The sequence below is a fragment of the Bidens hawaiensis genome, unplaced genomic scaffold, assembly GCF_021521415.1.
Source record: "Bidens hawaiensis isolate Kalapana, Puna unplaced genomic scaffold, B.hawaiensis_p1.1 tig00014542_1, whole genome shotgun sequence".
Lineage (NCBI taxonomy): Eukaryota > Viridiplantae > Streptophyta > Magnoliopsida > Asterales > Asteraceae > Bidens > Bidens hawaiensis.
Window position 1 is genome coordinate 390975 of NW_027492269.1, and position 14563 is coordinate 405537.

The window sequence follows — 14563 nt, forward strand, 5'->3', positions numbered from 1 at the left end:
CAAATATATCATGTCGTATAAACATCATTGCCATCTTCATATTACGGATTTCGGGTTTAAATAACATTCATCCTGTTTGGTATTTGAATGCCTGCCCGGTTCAGAAGTTGTGCAGAAGCATGCTTTGCCAATGAAATAATTTCGTCCTGTTACACGCAGCAAATTTTGTTAACTAAACAGTATAATATTCTTCGTGCATATATTAGATACCGCATACATAATAATATAATATACCTCATCAACGTTCACGATTTTCTGATTCTTCATGATCCAACGACCATTGCACATAACCGAGACTATATTTTCAGTTCGCAAGCTATACATGAGGCTAGAGATGCTGAAAGCTTAATGGTTAATCTTGGCACAAAATTGATGGTTAACTGAAATATAAATTGGACCAAAGTTGGTTACCATTGGTAACTTACCAATTAGCTAGAGATTTTTTTTTTTGGTTAATATGGTTAACATTGTTTATTTGATCATTCTTCGTTAATGTTAATTATATATACATGTCAATTATTAGACGGGTGCCCGCGCGATGCAGCGGGTGTTTGAACACAGACCCTGTTAATCACGTAACAAATATGAGTGTTTATGGTTCGGTTAAAATCTTGAAATCGTTTAAACCGGTCACTGGTTTGGCATCTTTTTTTCTTTTTTTACTTTCGATTACTTGGTCGGTTTCAAAATTTTCAAAACGTAGTGAACGGTTGGTTTGTGGTTTATACTTGAAACCGGCTATATGAAACCAGATCATACTGTAAATGTTGAATGTATTTTAATCTCTTTTATTATTAATTATTAGATATGTTTTGATATATACAGGGTGGGGTTAAAATAAAAAGTAGAGTGTGTCTAAAAAGTGTAAGAATTAATCTGGTGCGTTAGATATGTTAATCTGATGGTGGATGTGGAAAGTGTGTTTATTATGCAGTGAGTTTTATTTTAGTTGTGTGTTTATTGTGCGGTGTGTTTTATTAGATATGGTGGTGAAAACACACTTTCTACACTTTTTAAGACAAATTTACTTCTTATTATAACCTTGTTCGATATATATATTAGATATAGTTAAAATATAATTGAACATAATCTTTTTAATACAAATAACTTTGCTATTAAAACTTTAAATTAACCTAATTGCAGTATGAATCTTTTTGTAATATTTGTTATTATTATTTTACGTCATAGGTCTTTCATTAGTGTTTACTATTTATGTGGCTAAAATTATCATTCTTTATTTACGATTCTATCAAGTATCATATTATGTTGGTGTTTAGTTAAAATTGATGTTACATTTAATTAATAATTATTTTAAACTAAATTTATTATTAAAGTTTAAACTGTGAAACTAAACTGGATCCGAACTGTTGGTAACGACTCGGTTTCAACTTTCAATGGTTCAGTTTGGTTTCGGACGACAAAAAATTGGTATTAACAGTTGGTTTCACAAGTTTAACTTAAAAACCATCAAAACCGACACCGAACACCCCTACGTAAAAAAATTATAACAATATCATATTCAAATTAAAGATAATAAAATGCTCGTTTTTATGGTGTAATTTTTTTATAAAAATATTAACGTATGAAAATGTTATAGTCGTTTAAAAATCATGGGTGGGAAGTTAGTTGTAATTTAAATTTAAAACATAATATTGTTAAAGATGAGGGACCAAATTTGTAAGTTAAATGGATTGTGTTTAGACAAGTTTACCCCTACTAAAACATGTACTTTATGCATTAACATTTGTAAAACTCTTAAAATCAAATGTCTTAATTTACCATTGTCTCATGTTTTATATATAACTAAGTGAGTGCCCGCGCGATGCTGCGGGTTACGTACGCAAACATAACATCGAACGCGTAACAGGTGTCAACACGTGCATAATCTTGCAACGGAACGACGGTAAGACAATGATGGTATGCGCACAACGCGACATCAGACTTGTAACCAATGTGGGTAAGTGCATCACACAATGTCATCCGCGTGGCAGTTGCCTGAACGCATGTAACAAGTGACGAAAATAAAGAAGCAAAGCTTAAATATGTAGTAGTTTTAAATAAATCAATTTTTAAACCAACCTTTTTTGACCCAAATCATGTTCCGACTCCCGCCACCGGTCTAAATCAAAACGTTCTTACCTGACCCCTTTCGATCTGAACCCTACCACCGACCCTGACCAAATTAACTGTTTTTTTGTATCAACTTGTTTCTACCCTAATATAGTCTTATAAAGGACCATATCCGCCCTATTTGGAACAATTGCTGGTCCTAACGCATAATTTCGTAACATGTTAGTTTTTTATGGTGTATTTTGTTGTTAAAAAATGCTAACGTGTGAAAAATTTATGGCCGTTAAAAAGTCACGAGGTAGTTAAATAAGGGGTAAATGTGTAACTATATTATAAATTAACAAAAAATAGTTAAAGTTGAAGGACCAATATTGTTATTATTTTTGAAACCAAGTAGGTAACCATTTAACCAATCCTAAAATTTTAATGCATTGTTGATTGTACATTAAACATTTAATATTGAACCTCTTAAAACTATTCTTTTTATATATATTATATATAGTATAGATATATAATGTTGATTTGTTTTCCTTTTCTTTCACGTCATCATTTGTTACTATATATGTATATTATTACAATCAATCAATATTTAACCTTTATGTTTTGCAGCCTTAATTGTGTTTCTAAACCGCTGCGGTGACGGAGGCGAAACAGAGTTTTATTAATTTGCCTGATTTTGTCTACAGGTAATTAATGTGGCTTGGAGGTTCATTAGAAAAAAGAAAATGAAAAGGAGCCGGTGAACTATGAGTTTTACATGTAAAAAATTAACTTTTGCATGATGTTTTCGGAGAATTTGCAGATAAACACATTTAGTAGACGGTTGAATAAGTTTTATTATTTTTTTCTAAACCGCTTTTATAAACTTTTTTTTATATTTTCTATTAAAACGGCTTCTAAGTTCTAACATGTGTTTATTTACAAAAACTCCGAAAAACATTATGTAAATATGATTTTTTAATGATTTTTTCCTTTATACTTTTCATCCTAAATATGCAGTTATATAGAATTTGTTATGGCTAGCATAGAGTTTCATTAATTAAATTAAAAATTAATTTAATTTTTCTTTTTAGCTATTTTATGTTGTTGTGTAAATAATATTTAAATGAGCTTCGTGGACTTTGTTTTTCTTCTTAACATGAACATGACACATTTATTAAACATGTTACATGACAACTCAAAACCTAATTGTTTTCGTGTCGTGTGAGTCTAACATTGGTTTTGTTTTGACTTTTGACGCGGATGATCTAATGGAAGCCATGAAAGAGAGCCTTGAAAGATACACAAACCCGTTTTTATCAGACGAAGCGAATGACAAAGTCAACTCATGGACTCAAGAGCTTAACCATTCAAATATCGAAGATGATAAGTTGATAACTTCGTTAACACCATCCGTATTATGCAAGAAAGAAACCGAACTATACAAAGATATTTGTGTTGATGAAGAAAGGATTTTTTTTGATGATAATAATAATAATAATAATAATAATAATAATAATAATAATAATAATAATAAGTGTAATAAGTGTTCTGAAATCAATGGGAATATTGATACTGGTTTGACTTCACTAGAAGCTTTAAATGATCATGTGAATATTAAAGATAATAATGATGAAGTGATCAAAAGTTCATCTGGTGCATCTTCAGGAAGCCAAGATGTGCAGGCAGATTTAACTGTAAATGAACCTATAAACGATCAAGATTTACAGAATTCAAAACTAGATTCCGAAGAACGTGGGACCCACGAAGAAGTTTTCGGCTCTACTGGTTCAAAGGAGTTGATATTTAAAGGCGTTGACGGTAATGGGCCAATGATCTCATTGCAGCTCGGTGAAGAACAAGACCGACCACTGCCATCCCTTAAATCTCTCACTGAAACAGTTGATAATGATCAACAGTCTTTTCAGGTTAGTATTTTCCAACTGTTTCATGGTTCGTTTGCTATGGTATAGTTTTTACAAGTTTAGCTAAAAACGAACCGGGTTAAACAGGTCAAAAGTTTAGGATAGAATTATTGTAATGGTATAGTTTTTAACGATGTTTTCATAACCGGACCGGATAGCGAACTGGTCGGGCAACCGGTTCATCAGTTCAACCGGTCGAACCGGTTAGACCAGCCGAACGAATTCAGCTTAAAAAATGCTAGGAAAACAAATTTTTCAAAAAAAAATATTTTTTTAATAGGAAAACCGGTTCAACCGGTCCGGTTTTCCGGTCGGACCGGCCAGTTTTATGGATACCGAGTGAGCAGCATAGAACCGGACCAGTTGGTGGACCGATTCCCGGTCCGGTCCGGTTTTAACAACATTGGTTTTTAATCATATTTAACCAATGTTTTAAAAACAGGCATTTTACTTGTATTGGATTGGACTAAAAAATGGTACAACCGGTTGAACCGTGTTATACCGGAAGGTTCAACCAGTTGAATAATTTACCTTATAATTTCCTATAAATGTAACTTCAATCCAAACATAACACAAAAGTAAATGATTCCATAACAAAAAATAATCTAAAAGTTAATCCATATTAAAAAAATAATGCAAAAGCACTCAATTTATAAAAAAAAAATAGGCCTAAAGTTTACACGTTTGAATGTTAATTGCTGGTTTAAAGGAATTTTGAAAAAAATATGGTCCGCAAATATAAAAAAATTCTCGGACATAAAAACCGGTTTGCTAGTAAAAATCGGTATTTTAGACGAAAACCACCGGTATGATGTTCTAGCAAACCGGCCAAAAATACCGGACTCAAAATACCGGTCCTGTAGACAAATAATGTGATAAATACAATGTTTAAAAAACCGGTTCAAACCGGTCGGTTGAACCGGTTAAACCGGATTTCTCACACAGGCCGGTATTTTGAGTCCGGTATTTTTGGCCCGGCCCATTATGCACCTACCTTTTTTTTTCTTAACCAACTTTTTACTGATTTATATAATTTTAATTACAGAGTCCTGCAGACAAAACCGAACCAGCAACGAGTAGTGGTGCACCAAAGCTTCAAGATGCGGGTCCAAGTAATGTTGCAGTGGTCCACCATGGTGGCGAAGGAGAGTCGAGTTTTGTGGTTGCTAGTCCCACTTTTGGACTCGTAACATATTCTGAGCATATAGGATTTTCTGGAAGCACGTCTACTCGATCAGATAGCAGCACGACTAGCACCCAATCGTTTGCCTTTCCCATGTAATAAAATAATAAATCGTGTGTTCATATTGAAGCGCATATTTGATATTATGAGAAGTTGAGAACCATTTTGGATCACAAAAAACCCAAAAATAAAAAAATATCATAAAATAAAAAAACAAAAAATGAAAAAATGAAAAAAGTAAAAAAACCAAAATTCTTATTTTATTATCCAGTTTCTTAAAAAAAACTCGGTTTAGCTTAAATATACACATATGTATAATATATACATATATGTACATATACATGTTTTTTTGTACACTTATGTATAATTTAAGATAAATGATACTGTACATATGTGCATATTACGTAACTAAAGATTAAATAAAATTATACATTTCTGTATAATACAACGTTTTTTTAACGAAACCGAAATGAAATATAAGAATTTTGGTTTTTTTACTTTTTTACAATTTTTGTTTTTTTTTGTTTTATAATTTTTTAAAATATTTTTTTTGATTTATTCTAGTGGTCCAAAATGGTTCTCAAAGTTCTCAATTTGCAAAAGGTTCTGTTAGAATCCTTACCCATAATATTATAATCTAATAATATTTTTGTTATGTGTGTAGGCTGCAGAATGAGTGGAACAGTAGTCCTATAAGAATGGTGAAAGCGGACCGGAGACAATTACAGAAGCGTCGAGGATGTAGGCATGGGCTTTTATGATTTGGATTTTGAATTCTCGCATAATATTTTTTTCGTGTGCAGACTGCATGATTTACATTTTTGAGTTCACGTTTGATTTATTCATTTCATTCATAGTTATATTCAAATATGTATGACCAAGTCATTCTAATATAATGTTAGTCAGAGACATTGAAACCAATCAAACCTCCCAAACTAAAGCAAGTTGGCCAGTTTGACCGATTTGAGATTAAACTTGCGGTTTGGTGGTTTAACGGTTCGGTTTAGTTTAAAGCCTAGAACCCAACGTGTTAATCAAACCGACTGTTTAACCTTTATTATATATGTATATATATATATATACATATACATATTCGTGTGTATATATTTCATCAAAACCATCTTTATCATTTTAAAATTGTTAATGCAATTGATGTGCATACCAGTCATGAATTGGAACCATAGACCATGAGGAAGGATTGATTACAATCATATCAGCCTGCAGAGATATGCATATAAAATTAAAATCATGGATAACGCGTAAATGGGTCAAAATTGTCACCTTTACTAGTAGCAACGCAACGAGTGAGCTGCTCATGAGCTACTCGAGATACGCTCATTAAAAGTTCAAGTCGAGCGGAGCTTAAACGAGCTCAAGCCTGAGCCTATATTGGAGCTTATTTGACAAACAAGCATGAGCCCAAGCTTCATGCATTAAACTTGTATAAGCTTGCAGGCCCAAAAAAGCGTATCATTTGTATTTTGTTCAATATATCAAAACTATATACATATAAAAATAAAATTATGATAAAACTAATTAAATAATGTATATTATGCTATACAAAAATTATAAATGTAAATTTTTATAAAAAATATTATACATCATCATCATCATCATCGTACTCAATAAATCCCGCCAATAGCAAAGCTATGGTAGGGTCTGAGGAGGGTAAGACGTATACAGCCTTACCTCTACCCTGTAGAAATAGAAAGGCTGCTTCCGGTGAGACCCCCGGCTCGATAGTAGTTTTGCATCAAGCCTTGGACATAAGGCACATAACACTCAACCATCGAGATCCCGGCTGATTGGTGCATGTACCCTTGTCTTTCGGCTATCAACGCCACCACATGATGCCCGATTAGCCTTCCGCCGCTTTTAACGCTATTTTCACAAAATTAGTAAAATAACGTCAAAATTATTGCAATTTCACTTTTTCCCACCCGAGGGCCCACACATATATACATTATATGTGCGCACCGCAAACAAGGCGTATTTAACAAACGAGCATGAGCCCAAGCTTCATGCATTAAACTTGTATAAGCTTGCAGGCCAAAAAAAGCATATCAGTTGTATTTTGTTTAATATATCAAAACTATATAATTATATAATAATTACATATACACGTAAAAATCAAATTATGATAAAACTAATTAAAAAATGTACATAATTCTATATAAAATTATAATTATAAAATTTTAATAAATTATTATACATGTATAAAAAAAGAAAAAAACTAAAATATATAAAGCGACCCGAGCTCAGGCTTAGGCGTAACTTGGTTCAACTAGACTGGTTTACACCCTTAGCATAATGAACAAATAACAAAAAATACAGGTTCGGTTTCGGTTAAAAAAAAAAAGAAACCTCTTTTCCAACTTGAAGAGATCCAATATCATTCTCCCAAAGTACAGCTTTTGCACCATTTATAGTTGCCATTTTAAGAATGGTTTCAGCAGGTAGAGCTGTAGGGTCAGTAGTACCTTTTGAATAAACTTCCCTCCCTTTATTAATCAAAGAAGCTAGATACATCTCATCAACTGTTTAAACATATAACTAAAATACTTTAAACCACTTCATCAAATAGCTTAAAAATAAAATATTTGATACCAAAATTCACATTTACTTACCAATGCTCATTCGGTTATTAGACGGTGTCCCCAACGATACACAAACATTTGCATCAAGCATTTCTTTAACCGGTGCAAATCCGAGCATGCGCATTGCAGCAGCAGGACAGTGTGACACTTTAACTCCACCTTTAGAAAGATATCCAATCTGAAAATGATATAATATAGACACAATTACAGATTTTGTACTTTATGTTTACACCAAATTTCATCGATGGTCCTTTATTTTTAAAATTAACGTAATTTTCAAAATATTACAGTGTTTGTCCTTTGGCACTAACCCAGTTAGTTTTTCTAATTAAGTCAATTCTTTTGTCTTGTACATGAGGTCAAATTGGTTTAAAAGTAAAAGGTATTCTGTTTTAATCTTTTAATTAAATTTAGATTTAGTTATTAAGATGTTTTTTTAAGTAAACTGGTTAAATGACCAATTTGCCCTCATGTACAAGACAAAAGAATTGACTTAACGAGAAAAATTAATTGGGTTAGTGCCAAAACACTGTAACATTTTGAAACGTAAAGTACAAATTACGTTAATTTTAAAGATAAAGGACAACCGATGAAATTTTATGTAAACATAAAGGACAATAATTCTGTCTATAATATAAGATCGATCGTATATTTGTATACGCTAAAAGCTTATAATTTAGTTTATGAAATTTACCTCATTTTTATTGACCCAAACAGTGTGAGCTGAAAGTAAATTGCTTGTCAGAAATCCGACTTTCTCTAGGTATGTAACGGTTCCATGATCGATTTCTCGAGTTTGCGTCACGAGATTGTTTTCAAAGGGTATCTCTGCAACATGCTAAGGTTTGAAATAGTTATATCAAAATTTTATAATTAGCAAAAAAATGTTTTGAGTCTAAAAATCACTATTCATTTGTTACAATTATTGATGCATAGCTTATAATTATATAATGCAGTGGTTTTAAATGTTATATTATAGCCCAATAAATTTTATCATATAACCCCCTTCACTTTAACTAAACTTACCATTCAAACCACAGATTTTTTCAGATGTTAAATATTTTATTTTATTGGCCAATTACAATTTGACAAGTGTCAAACTCATAAGTGTTTTTTTTTACTCTTAAAATATAATGTTTCATAAAACTCTATAAAACTCTGAATATACCATCACGATATGCTTATTTTCATCCACGTTTCGATGTAAGGTTTGTTTAAAATGAAGTTGAGCGTGATTATGTACAAGTTATCCAAGAACCTATGTACACATCGCTAAAGTTGTACACATATTCCACGACATATTTTTCCATGGTTCACGTAAGGTTTTGAGTTTGAAAACTTTCGATGATGTTAACTTTTTCGTGCCACAATGCATGCCGGTTTAATACTAGTTAGATATAAAACATATTTGGGGAGTGGAGGTAAAAGAGACCATGTGGATTCCAGTTTGCAGTTCTTTCGCAGCATCTCGTGTTTGAAGAAGTAATTGATCAGTTGAATTCATAATCTGTCTAATCCCGAGCCATATTCGGATGCGTCCATCAGCGGTGTTATTGTGTTTCTTGTGCAACTCTTTTTGAGACTGTGATTTTACAGAAACAACATTAGTTTAACATTAAGTCATTAGTTCAATATATTTGAAGTTTGCAGTTAGGGGTGTAGACAAGCCGACCCGCTCATTAGCTACTCAAGATCAGCTCATTCATCATCATCATCATCGTACTCAGTAAATCCCACCAATAGCAAAGCTATGGTAGGGTCTGAGGAGGGTAAGATGTAGACAGCCTTACCTCTACCCCTTAGGATTAGAGAGACTGCTTCCAGTGAGACTTCCGGCTCAATAGTAGTTTTGCATCAAGCCTTAGACATCAGGCACATAACACTCAAACCATTGGGACACCCACTGATTGGTGCATGTACCTTTGTCTTTCGGCCATCAACGCCACCACATGATGCCTGATTAACCTTCCGCCACTTTTAACGTTATTATGATTGTAACTTTTATTTTTTATAACATAACACATACTATTTACTTATTTTATCATAATTTTATATATATAATTATCATAAAAAATCTGTATTTAATATGTTAAGAAATATTAGATAAATACAGGCTCGTGTAGGCTTGCGAGCCGGCTCGAGCTCGACAAGTGAAGTTCGGCCCGGGCTCGTTTACTAAACAAGCTTATTTTTAAGCTTGAGCTCATGCTTGATTCGAGTTTTTAATGAGCCGATCATGAGTAGTGTTTCAAGCTTGAGCTCGGGCTTGACTCGTTTATTATTTATAAATTATTTTACTAATAAATATACCTGTTTTTTGCATATATTATGATTATGAAAAGTTACAATCATAATATATACAAAAAACAGGTATATTTATTAGTAAAATAATTTATAAATAATAAACGAGTCGAGCCCGAGCTCAAGCTTGGAAAACTACTCATGATCCGAGCTCGTTTACACACACCTACTTGAAGAGTTGGAAATTGACCTGAATACATTCATTTGCAGACTTAATGGCCCATGAAGATGGTAAACCATCACCAGAATCCATGATTGACTGTGTTAAGCATGCACGCAAACCGAGTAATTCGACTGCCTTTGCCATTCCTGATACATGTTGTCCTCCTGCTTCCACAAAGCATGTGACCTGATATTCGACAAATTAGCCAAGCTGCTCACGAGTTACTCAAAATTGGATCAATAAAAAAAAAACTTGAAACAAACCGAGCATTATTGACCCGAGCCTCGAATAGAGGCATAGAGCACATTTAGTTATCGAGCCTGAGCTCGAGCCTAGTGAATTTTTTTAAGTTATAACTCTCTTGGCTTCTTATATTGTTTTCACACCACATAGCTGAGCTCGAGCCAAGCTTTGGATTGCTAATACTTAATGGTATTGTGCACGAGCTCAAACCATGCATAGGCTCGTTTTATTTTTTTTTTCAAAATATATAAATAAACAATATGTATATATAATACTTAATAGATGATAATAAACGAGCCAAGCCCAATCAAGTTTGAGCTTGAAAAAATGACTCGCGTGCCGAGCTCTAGCACATTTAAGGTAACACACGAGGTCGAGCTGAGCTTAGGCTCGCTTAATATTTTTTAAAATTACAAATAAATCAAATGTATCTAAAACACTTAATAAATATAATAAATAATAACTGAGCCAAGCCCTAGCCGAGCTCGAGCTTGGAAAAACAACACACGGGTTAAGCTCTAGCTCGTTTAAGGTACAACACGCAAGCTCTAGCCGAGGGCGAGCTTGGGGTCGTTTAACATTTTTCTCAAAATATATAAATTAATAGAGTGAACTGTTGTTTTCGTCCCTGTGTTTAATCCAAACATGCGGATTTAGTCCAATAGTTTCAAATTTATGATTTTCGTCCCTGCGGTTTCATTTCACTTGCAATTAAACCCGAATTCACTAATCCTGTTGAGTCTGGTCGTTAAACCCATCAGCGTGCCCTTTACGTGAATGGCAGTTTTGTCCATTTTCCCCAAATACACCCAGCCCCTCACGTGAGGTGGCTTGCAAATTAGGATTTGGGTTTATTTGGGGAGAAAAAGGACAAAACTGCCCCTCATGTGAGAGGGGTACGTAGATGGGTTTAACGACCAGACTTAACATTGTTAGTGAATTCGGGTTTAATTGCAAGTGAAATAAAAACTCAGTGATGGAAATCGCAAATTTGAAACTATTGGACTAAAAATGCATATTTTGACAAACCACAAGGACGAAAACCGCGGTTTACTCAAATTAATAAAATGTGTATAAAATAATTAATTATAAATAAACGAGCCGACTCCGAGCTTGAAAAACGACTTATTAGCCGAGCACGAGCTTTAAAAAAGAGCTTGAAACGAGCCGAGCTCGGGCTTGGAACTGATGAACTTACACCAGAGTGAATGAGTTCGATTCCACAAAGTAAAGTTGAAATGTACGAATCCTCTTCAGTCATATTGGACTCGTACGGCCAAATGCGATGGTGCAGCCACGTAAGCAAGTCCACGTCATCAGCAATACCTCTAGCTAGTTGTTGAGACGTATGTACGTGTGTATTTATCAGACCTGGCTAACAATGCTTATTCATCAGTTAAAGGTTAAACATGTTAATTAATCGCATTATGTTTAACACAATGTGTTAAATGTTGACGGTGTCGGGTTGGGTCGAGTGGACCGGTTTTGAGTTATGGAATTGGGTTAATTAATAAATGTCGGCTAGTAGCCGATGTTAAAAAGTCATCTCCAGACTTTACCTTTCTCGTGATTTGTTCATTTAATTTTGAGAAGTACGATTTATTACTGGTCATGTGGTTTGACAATGTTATCGTTTAGGAATACGGTTTCAATGGTTCTTGAGCCGGGTTATGTTCATTGGTTTCGGTGAGATTGGCCACTTGTTCTGGACGCAAGGATGTGAAGTGTTGGAATTGACAGGGTCATCTCTAGAGACAGCGAAATGAAGCTAGAATTTTAGGCCCCGACTTCCTAAGGCCTCTAATTTCCAAAATAAAATTAATAATTATACATCTGGGATTTGGGATTTAGATTACTGTGTGTGATTTGAGACTTTGAGTGGCGTTTTTTTTTACAACGAGGCCTCATTTTTAGCCATTGTTTTAGACCACTAAAAAGGATGAGCCGGCCCTTCGAATTAACCACACCTAAAGCACTTTATTTGTGATCGATTTTTTATTTTCTTTTTATCTTGAAGTTGAACACGGTAAATTTGAAAAAAAAAAGACGGATGATTGGAGCCGACCAATGGTCTATTTCGGGTCGGAACCAAGCTCGAAAGGTTACCGACCCGATTCATAAAAGAATTCAAGTTTTGATATAGATTAAGTGATGTTCGTATTAGGTATAAAGTTTAAGACTAGCTAGAATTTAATATGTTATAAAATTGTTGTAATAAAGTTTTTCTGTAAAGTTTTCTTGATCAATCATTTAGTACAAGATTTTCAAACAGTCATAATAAAGTGGCAGTTAAACAAGCAATAGTCTGTAAATTTGCCCTGCAACCTCTTTTGGATAGCAAGACCGATCCAATTTGTTTTATCTTACGTTACGAATTCAATCTATGATTGAAGGTATAGAGAAACATACCAGGAAGTAAATACTGGCCATGAAGATCGACAATTTCATGCGAGTTTGACGAGTATTGACTAACGATATCCGAGGATTGCCCGATGGCTACAATTCGGTCATTTTCGATAACAATTCCACCGTTACGAAACACACGAAGTTCATCATCCATAGTGACGATTAACGCGTTGTGAAGTATCGATCGAGATGAGTTCATTTCCTTTGCAGAATTCACGAGAAAGTTGAACTTATGATAAACAAGATTTATGCAACTAGATATTAATATTATCACTCACTGAGTCATTGTTGTTCATTCTATATGTGGTTTTTGTCACATTACTATCAACTACCTCATCCACTTTCAAACTCATTCAATTAACTTATTTAGTAATTCTCCACTCACCTTTTTTTATTGATTTTTGGATATAAATAATATTAATGATTTTGAAATAATACATAAAAAATCATTAGATATTATATGGGAAAAGTAGAAAACAATAATAGCCGGACATGCTAGGGTGGCAATGGACCCCTGAAAGGATTGCATACAATTTTTTATATAGTCTGAACATAGATTGCTATAAATCCAAATCTGATCGAAAAACTTGAAACATTTAGAACGGTATTGTTCGTCTCATTAGGGTATGGGATGGGTTTAGGATTACTTTTGAAAATTTTCTCGGGATATGAGATTTGTAATATGCTTGATTACTCGATCCGATTACATAGTCGCATTTATTGTGAGTGTGTCACTGGAAATGAGTTTTTTTTTAAAATTAAATAAATAAATAATTAATTAGAGAGATTTATGTTTTCTATTTCAATTTTAAAACATTTAGCCCAAAACTAATGAACAGAAGTTACCTTCAATTTTAAACATAGTTTAGCCCAAAACTAATGAACTATGTTACCTTCAGCCCAATCTGTAAGCATAAGTTATCCTTTAAAGCCCAGTTCAACTAAACGCAACTTAAGCTTACTTCTTTTATAGTTTTATATCAGCAATTTTAGATAAGTCTCCAGCCCAATAGAAATAAGCAACCCAAACCTAATTGGGTTTATGAGCATTTAACATCACAACATAACTTCCCATTCTAAACATATTTAACCAAACCGGATGTCGAATCAGTAGTTCCATCGACGCACTGGTTCAATTAGCATCGTTGATTTGGGTTTAACCGGTTATGTTTAATTCATTCGTAACCAACCAGTTCATCTTTACTCGATTTCGTAACTCAAACTTGACCGGTTGTATCTATTAACACAACCAAAATGATATATTCAAGGTCAAGGCAGTGGCGTGCATAAATATTTTCCGGCTTCCACCAGGGTCGGTTTTTCCAAGTGCCCAGGCGTCCACCAGGGTCGGTTTTTTCAAGTGTCCAGGTGTCACAACTAACGTTTGAGTTTTCAGTTCGGAATGATCACATAAAGCTAAAAGTTACAATGAAGTTTGTGATGTAAGGAAGACTACGAAAATGCACTATACCGTTCAATAATCATTTAGAAAAAATAACTGAAGTACTTAATCAAACTTCATATTCATTTATTTTTATATTTTATTCAGTTTTTTTGCATTTCGTGTAGCTTTTCAAATGCAACATGCATACATTAATATTTTCCATATAAATTAAAAAAAATCTCGAGATAAATGTACAAAACTCTCAGGAGATCAATCGAAAGGCGTGGGTCGGTAGACCCCACACCCTATATA

At 33.6% G+C, this 14563-nt stretch overlaps 1 protein-coding gene across 1 annotated transcript; it reads right to left on the reverse strand.

Annotated features, from left to right (window-relative positions):
- Positions 1-13298, reverse strand: LOC143547003 (uncharacterized). Its single transcript, XM_077038529.1, has 10 exons — positions 12871-13298; positions 11660-11832; positions 10246-10404; positions 9187-9336; positions 8449-8592; positions 7785-7932; positions 7522-7694; positions 6320-6375; positions 235-337; positions 1-146 (listed from the first exon to the last, which is right to left on the reverse strand). Exons 1-10 carry the CDS (start codon positions 13064-13066, stop codon positions 57-59), a joined length of 1392 nt encoding a protein of 463 aa, XP_076894644.1. The 5' UTR covers positions 13067-13298; the 3' UTR covers positions 1-56.
- Positions 13299-14563: the final 1265 nt, after the last annotated feature.